At 48.7% G+C, this 8,814-nt stretch overlaps 1 protein-coding gene across 1 annotated transcript in view; it reads left to right on the forward strand.

The window, feature by feature from the left end:
• Positions 1-8,814, forward strand: part of STIMATE (STIM activating enhancer) — a 54,283-nt gene that overhangs the window by 493 nt on the left and 44,976 nt on the right. Inside the window, exon 2 of the mRNA XM_040454820.1 lies at positions 1-204. Coding sequence (XP_040310754.1) covers positions 45-204 — 160 coding nt within the window. The 5' untranslated portion in view covers positions 1-44. The remainder of the gene's footprint in view (positions 205-8,814) is intronic.

An 8,814-nucleotide genomic window follows, 5' to 3' on the forward strand; every position in this document is an offset into this window, starting at 1 on the left:
GGCGGGCTGGCCGCGGCACCCCGCGCCCCTCCGCCAGGCCCGCCATGCAGGGCCCCGCCGGGAACGCGAGCCGCGGGCTGCCGGGCGGGCCACCGTCCACCGTCGCGTCCGGTGCGGGCCGCTGCGAGAGCGGCGCACTCATGCACAGTTTCGGCATCTTCCTGCAGGGGCTGCTCGGCGTCGTGGCCTTCAGCACGTTGATGCGTGAGTCCCGGACCCCCACCCTCCTGAGGCCCTGTACGACCACCGCAGGCCCTGCCCAGCCTCGGGGACCCTCCCGCCTCCAGAGTTAAGGCCTGGGGTGCCTTCTGCCCGCGAGCCCGGGCTGGGCATTCCCAAACTAGAGGAGGCTCTGGCCCCGACCCAGGGTCCTGAGTCTCTCGCCTTATCGCTGCAGCCTCTAGCCAGGGTTCACCCCACCTCCTTTCCTCCAGCTTGCTCATGCCTCTCTTCCGAGATACCTGCCTAAAACTAAAACTAGCTCCCTGTCCCCCCCCCCCCCCATTCCCGCTACCTTGTTACCGTGACTTAAGGCTACTCCACTTTCCAGCCTGGGGCCGTGAACCCCCAGTTGGAACAGTCCTTTGTGCCCCCTTTTAGAGTCTCTTCCTAGCCTCCCCTTCTCACTTTTAACCTGCGTCTCTAAATCCCTAGTCTGATGCTGGGCTTTTTCCTGCTCTTTCACATCCCAAAGCTTTGCTTTTAAATCCTGTTACTTTGCAATGTCTGGATTGTAAGGCCATGCATTGCGTCCCCAGTACTACTCCCTCCTGCCCCCTCGCCCTCACCTTTCCCCCCAGCTTTTTTTTCTGTTTTGGTTGGAGCAGGACCCACTCGGACTGCCTTCTTCCCCACGTCTCCTCTTTCCCCTCCTTCCTGAATAAGTCCGCCTGTCCCTGTCCCAAGCTTACCTAATTAAGTTACTTCTCAGGCCTCCCCTGGTGGTTCCCTTTCCCAGCGCAGTTCTGTTCTTTGTATTTCAACTTTTCTTCCTTTCCATGAGACTTGGGACAACCAAGTGGCTTGCTGAATGGAGGAGGAGGTTCAGAGGGTCTGGGGAGGTCTCAGAATCCCTGTGCTAAGTCCCCGTTGGTTCTTCCTTGAGGGTTTGCTGATGGAGGAGAAAACCCCAGATGGCCCTTCTGGAGAACTAGAAGTTCCACCCTGTTGTCATGTGTGCTGTGTGTCATGGGTTTGTATTGTTTTCTTGGCGCACATCCTTACCTTTATTACAGTAACAGGAGGCTTTGGTTGGCTGTAGGCCTAGGAGTGCCCCTGTGATTGCACTTTGGGGAAGGAAGGGTTATAACTATCTGTACAGAGGCATTAATTCCAAAATGACTGGTTCTCAAAACTTCCCCACTGTGCTCAAATGGGCAGAGTGGGAAGTTTCTGCAGAGAGTATGCTCCTTAGCGTTAGGGAGGGGTCCTGCAGCTGTGTGCATCTTATAGCGTGGAGTTGCTAGATTTAGAGTTTTGCTTGTTATAACTAACACAGGGCTTATTTGAGTGAATTATCCCAGGCTCCAGGTAACCCCGAAGAGGCTTTTCTTGGATGCCATTTTCTTCTGGTTGTCTGGCCTTGATAAATCTTACAACAAGTGCCCGACTGTATATGTTTGCCACTTTTTCTTTCCTTTTTAGTCTCTACTTGTCTTGCTATTTTCCCTGTTGAACAAATACCGACTTGTTCCCCCAGGAATAATTTGTGATGACTTAGCCCAAATCAGCTGCTGACTTGGGTGCATGAACTGTATGTGTGTGTTTTCAAGACATTGTGCGCGGGTCTCCACTCCCCTCCTACTTCTGTCTCCTCCAGGTGGCCCTCCTTTCTCTCTGAAGGAACTACAGGCTTACTTTGCATTGTGTTCCCTGACCTAAGATTTCCTAGCCTAGCTCTGGCTGTTTCCGTGGATTTGATTAATGCCGATGGCCCGACTTATTCCTGAGGACTTGATACTTGTGGTTGAGAGAATGAAATGTGATTATGATGGGCAGAGTTGCCCACTGCTGAGAAGTGTGCCAGGTTGCCTGTGTTCAGAGTGACGGCACTGGCCCTGAAGCCTTCAGGGACACACTCGCTTTGCTTAATCTTCGGTGCGAGCACGTGTGCAAACCCCACTGCGGCTGGCGCTTTCTGCATGCAAAGACCGGACGACAGCGTGGCCTTTTGCTCAGCGTAAGGCTAGACGTGGAGGGAGCGTGTGGAAATGGGCACTGGGTCATGGGACTGTGATGAGAAGGAGGGTCGGGGAGAAGAGGTAGAAGGGCAAGGACTGTGTCTCCCCTTGCTCATCTCCTAGACTTGTTGGTTCTGTCCAGAGAACTGTGGGGCTTTTCCCTCTGGGAAAAGGGAGGGGGTCTCTCAGGGAAGTCTGTGAGCCATTTGGCTTTGGGGGGCTCTGTCTTCCCAGACACGGCGTCGGTTCCCCAGTCCAGCAGAGCTGCTGGCTAGAGTGCCAGGCTCCCATGACAGGAGCGTCCACCTTGCAGCCCTTGTGGGAGGTCTTGGTGTGTGAAGATGAGGCCACTCCATCCTTCATCATCAATTCTACCGTTTATTTTGTTGAGCATATTTTAAATTCTTTTTTTTTTTTTAAGTTTATTTGAGAGAGTGTACAAGCGAGCTCACGAGTAGGGAATGGGCAGAGACAGAGAGAGAATCCCAAGCAGGCTCCTGTCAGCGTGGAGCCCAATATTGGGCTCGAACCCACAAACCAAGAGAACATGACCTGAGCCAAAACCAAGAGTCTGATGCTTAACCGACTGGGCCACCCAGGTGCCCCATTGTCAAGCATATTTTAAATAGCAGTCATCTCTCCTGAGCAGTTTAACAGTCCCTACCCTCTTTGGGGTCACAGTCTTTCCCTCCTGAGAGCTTTTGTCCCCCTGTGCCATGGGCTTACTTCCTCTCTTCTCTGACAGTTCCCCAGCTCTGCGGGCAGGTACTGTCCCATTTTCCTGTCAGACCAGCTCTGTGCCATCAGCTGCACCCCCTTCTCTGCCAGACAGGCCGAGGGACTTTTCATCACTTCACATCCCTGATTTCAGTGGATCCTTAGACCACTGTCTTTGTTTCTTTTTCTACCCAGAATATCACTTTTGGTCTCCATTTACAGGTTGTTGTTTTTTACCTGGAGGGTTTTGTCCTGGAGGATGTCTTCTGATATATATATACAATAAAAATCCTCCCCTGAGATGTTAATATATATATTAATGATAATGTTATTATATATAACAATGTATAATATATATAACATATTACAGCATAATATATAATATGTTATAATATACAATATAGATTAATTTATTATAATTATTGCTACATAATATTATTATATTAATAATTAATAACATTATTATAGTATATATTAATGTCTCAGGGGAGGATTTTGATCCCCACAAGGATCTCCCATCATAGTGCTTACCTCTGTTGTGGGGGTTTTTAGATGGTCTCAGCCCAGGTAGATGAGAGTTTGAGTGCCAAGTGATGCCTGGAGTCTTTCTTCGAGCTACATAAACACACTGACTATTATGGGCCAGCATCCACAGACATGTTTCAGTGTCAGCGACACCTTGCTAAGTAGTGAGCTTTCCAGAGGCTCCACGTAAGCTACCCTTTGTATGTGAGGAAAGCTGAACACACTCAGAGGCAAGCTTATTAAGGGACTTCCCGCTCTGGTTCTCTGGGACATCACTGAGAAGCCTTGGTGTCTGAGTAGAAAAAAATGCTTTAAATGAGGGACTTGTTGGGGGGCGGGAGAGGGGAAAATGGGTGATGGGCATTGAGGAGGGCACTTGCTGGGATGAGCACTGGGTGTTACATGTAAGCGATGAATCACGGGAATCTACCCCCGAAACCAAGAGCACGCTGTACACACTGTATGTTAGCCAACTTGACAATAAATTATATTTAAAAAAAAAAAAAGTCAAAAAATAAATAAGTGAGGGACTTGTCATGACCTGCCTGCTGAGCAGTTCCTCATGTTTTGGTGGCTTTATCTCCAGTCTGTGGCTCAATGAAGTCACTCAGCCCAGAGTCCCAGCAGAGCAGAGCTGAGCAGTCCCAGAAACTCAGCACACTGTTCCCACTGCAGGGCAGCGGCCCAGCTGCCGGCCAAAGGTCAGCGTTGACCAGTGTGTGTGTTGGCATTTGGGAGTGTTTGTTCCCAGGACGTGTGATGCAAAGCAAACGCAAGCCTCTTTCGCCGTGCACAGTTGAAGTTCTGGGCCAAAGTATAGACAGAGTTGGTTTTTAACACAACAAGCATTTTGAAAGCTTGGATAAATCTACCTGTGCCTATTTTCGTGTTACAGATGTGGGGACTAGCCAGCTGGGTGAGGGTGGCCGTGTTTTACAAAAATACTGCTGGCATTGAGAAATGATAGTGTTCCTGAGACCCAAAGTAACATCACAAACCAGTCTGCCCAGCCTTGAAATCTTAATCTTAAACAAGAGTCCCTGGTGTTTTCTCACGTGGTGAACAGCCTCCTTATGTGTTCTGTACACACAGACCTGCTGGGACCACCCCTTCCTGGAATCACCTCTGCCTACCCTATTCCAGTTTTTATCATACAAAACGTCAAACATGCAGCAAAGATGAAAAATAACACAGTGATAATACACTATCTGCCCTCTGCCTAGTTCAGAAATTGTTCATGTTTTGCCACATCTGTTTTCTCTCTTTGTACTTTTTTTTCTTTTTTTCTTTTTTTTGGCCAAGCCATTTGAAGCTGAGTCGCAGCCAGGATCATACTTTACCCCGAAAAATTTCAGTTGAGTCTCCTGAGAATAAGGACAGTCTTCTTCATAATCACAGTTTCACGATCATGCGTAAGAAAATGGATAACTCCACAATATCATCTAACATCCAGTCCATGTTCAGACTACCCCACACATCACAAATCTCCCATAGCTGGAGTTTTTAAAACCTGTGAGCCAGTCAAGGTCCACACATAGCATTTGGTTGTGTTTTGAAGTCACTTTTACAGTAGAAAAATCTCCCCCTAAACACACACGCGCGCGCGCACACACACACACACACTTACACACTCACACACTGTTTTTTGTTATTTGTTTTTAATGGCCTTGCCTTTCTTTTTAATGTTTATTTATTTTTGAAGGAGAGACAGAGCACAAGTGGGGGAGGGGCAGAGAGAGAGGGGGAGACACAATCCAGAGCAGGCTCCAGGCTCCGAGCTGTCAGCACGGAGGCCGACGTGGGGCTCGAACCCACGAACCGCGAGATCATGATCTGAGCTGAAATCGGACACTCAACCAACTAAGCCACCCAGGCACCCCTTCTCTTTTTTTTTTTTTTTTTTTTTTTTTTTTTTTAATTTCAACAGTGCAGGCCAGTCATGTGCAATGTTCCATGTTCTGGAGTTGTCTGGGTGTTTCCTTGTGGTGTTTGAGCTGTTTCACTGACCCCTGTGTTTCCTGAGTATTTTCTGGAGGAGGTTTTCCATTAAGGTAACCTTTTTTACAGCAAGAACACTCTGTAGGCAGTGCTGTGTGCTTCATACTACATTGCACCAGGAAGCGTGTAACATCAGGCAGTCTTGCTATTAGTAATAATAAGGCTGACTACTTGGTGGAGGGGTGAGGTTTCCTGATCTCTCCCTTGAAAAGGTACATTTTCCCCTTCACAATGAATAAATTATCTCTCTGGTGGTGGTAATACTTTGAGATCGCATGAATGTCCTATTCTGCAGTAACTTTTCACTCCGTGGTCACCTGGTAAGATAATGAAACACAGTGATGGCTGAACTGGATCTCAGGAGGGAAGGCACCTGTCTCTGGGCCTGGCACCCAGCACACTCAGTAAGTGTCCGTTTCCTTCCTGTCTCCCGAGTGCCAGCCAAAGCTAAGGAAGAACTTCCCTTTTTCTTTCCCAGGCTGGTATTGTGCCCACAGGGAAAAGGAGGACGGCTGACATTAGTGTGGTAGCCGGTTAGGAGTCTTTATTTTTAGAAAGTTTTCAAGGTTTCTAAATGCTGATTTATCTGGTATAGCATGGATCCATAATGGTGATCTACTCCTTTATTTATAGTAAAACTTAATTAATTTGGAGCCAAATTGGGGCAAGAGGGCAAGAGTTGTCTGAATTAGAGACCAGTCTGAGTTGTAGAATAAGTTAAGGAAATGCATTTTTTTTAGCCTTTTAAATATATGTTTGTCAAGCGTTACCCTATAGGGGCCTATCAAGCCTCTATTGCTTTAATGATCTGTTTAAAATCCTTTGCAGTTAGTATAATATTTGCATGAAGATGAAGTCCCTTTGAAGGAATTTTAGAGGTGGTTAAAAATAGTGGGATCCCTGGCTCTGGAACCAGTCTGACCTGGCTTCCACGTCTGCTTCTGCCACACTGTGCCCTTGAGCAACCTATGTATATTTCCCAAAGGTTCTGTTTGCTCCCCAGTAAGAGGGGAATAATAATTTTTCTGGGACTGTGGGGATTAGAAAGAATGTCTGTAAGGAAGCTGGATCAGTATCAGGCACTTGCAAGGGGCAGGGAGCGAAGTCATCCTCATTGTTAGTACAGTATTTGCACTCATGAGTCCCATTGAAGAACGTTTCACAGGTGCTTGAGTAACTTGTTTTCTGAATTAGGTTAAACATTTCCCTTGCTGTCTTGTTTGCACAACATCTTTACCTTCAGCCCTCTTTTCATAGACTGCACAATGGTAGAAAACTTGATTAGCATGTACCCGAAGCAGGTGGCTATAGTACAGGTAATGCTCTCCTTTCTTCACCTAACCCTACCCTGTGTTTTCACCTGCAGAGTCTCATGTGGGCCTGGAGAGGGCAGTGGGTAGAATGGGGCAGCCTGGTTACAGGTGATTAACCTGTATCCGAGTTCCTGGCCTTAACACGCCCCGGGGCCTGTGATGGCAGGTGGGGGGCGCCGGCAGCTAGAGCCGGTGTCTTCCTTGTGGCTTGCTCTGCACTGAGTCTCCACTGTGCTGGCTCTTGTGCCCAGCACTTCATGGACCTCCCAGGCACCCTGGAAGGAATGGGGACAGCAAGCAAGGTCCTGGTTAGTAGCTGTAGAGCTGAAATGTAAACCAGATCCATCAGACTCCAAACCCCCTTAGCCGCTTCCTCTACTCCAGCCTGCCTTCTTGCCTCTCTTTCCACACAGGCGCGCCCTCTGATTACCCTATACCCTGGCTACTTTGCCTCATTTTTTCCTGTTTAAACAACTCTGATTTTCTTTCTTTATGATTCTTTTTTTGTGTCTGAAGTGTTATCTGGAACTTCAGGCTGTTTTATGGCTATTGATAGCATGAAAATATACGTTTGAAATTTCTTAAGCAATCATTTTGTGCACGTATGAGTTACATCTGAGGTTTGCTTTCCCAGCCTGGGCCTTCATGCAGGTTCTCCGTGGCTGCATGAGGATGGCACTCGTACCCAGAGACGGAGCCTCCCAGAAGCACTGGGGAAGGGGGTACCCGAGTCCACTGAGGAACTGGTGAGGAGGAGGCCTATCCACAGCCCTCCTGCTGTGTTTCCTTGGGGACTAAGGAGTGTGGTTGATAACCTTGAGTTAGGGATAACCCATAAGTTATCCTTTTCCTCACGTATGCATAGAAGTAGCCTTTGAGTCTCTCAGGCACCCCACTCCTTGGAAGTTCTCCATCAAACCCACAGTTTTTCACTTTGACACTGTTGACATTTGGGGCCAAGTAATTCTTTACTGCAGGGCTGTCCTGTGTGTTGTTGGGTGTTTCGCAGCATCCCTGACCTCTACCCACTAGATGCTAATAGCACCCTCCTCCCTCAAGCTGAGACAGACAAAAATGTCTCCAGGCACTGCCCAGTATGTCCTGGCGGGGAGGGCGCACAGTTGTCCCTGTTAAGAACTGCATGTGTTCAGTTTGTGGATCACTCAGTGAACTCTCAGGGGAGCCCTGGAGAGCAGATTCAGTCAGTATGTTGCTCCTGAAGGATGAGAACAGTGCAGCGACAGGGCTTAAGGGCCTGGGTGCCACACGTGGTGCTGGGTGTTGCCTCGACAAGGGACTGCTAGGACCCACACCCCGTCCTCCAGGGGCTCTTGGCTGGAGGGGGCTGTGTCCCGGAGAGTGCGAAGGGAGTCAATGAAGCCTTGAGGGGAGGGATGAGGGGTTCTGCCTGCAGCTCGGGAAGTGTCCACGGGGGAGCCCTGCTGGAGCACAGCACCAGGGAGGGAAGCAATGGGAAGGGGACATGCAGTGGTGAGAGCTGAAGTCCAGAGGAGACTGTGAGCAGGGCCGTCCTCCTCGGGGCTGGAGAGCATGGGACAGAGGCTCTCAGAGAAGGAGGCCGAGTGTTTCAGAGGCTAGAAGCTCTGGAAGATGGCTTTCCTTGTTCAGCGTCTTTTCCTATAGCTTGCACTTAAAAAGGAGGATGCGTTAAATTATTGGATGGCAAGTCAGCTTCTGCATTTACTTCATGCTCCATTTGGACTGTTTTTCTGAGAGCCTTTCTTTTGAAGCAACTTTATCATGTCCCATGTATTTTTTATTTTTGTTTTTTTAGAGAGAGAATAAGTGAGGGAGAGGGGCAGAAGGTGAGAGAGAATCTTTTTTTTTTTTTTTAATGTTTATTTGTTTTTGAAGCAGAGAGAGAGAGAGAGAGAGCATGAGCTGGGGAGGGGCAGAGAGAGAGACACACACAGAACCTGAAGCAGGCTCCAGGCTCTGAGCTGTCAGCACAGAGCCCAATGTGGGGCTCAAACTCAAACTGTGAGATCATGACCTGAGCCGAAGTCAGATGCTCAACTGACTGAGCCACCCAAGTGCCTCGGGGGGGGGGGGGGGGGGGG

Source organism: Herpailurus yagouaroundi, unplaced genomic scaffold, assembly GCF_014898765.1.
Source record: "Herpailurus yagouaroundi ecotype Mexico unplaced genomic scaffold, PumYag 213, whole genome shotgun sequence".
NCBI classification, from domain to species: Eukaryota; Metazoa; Chordata; class Mammalia; order Carnivora; family Felidae; genus Herpailurus; species Herpailurus yagouaroundi.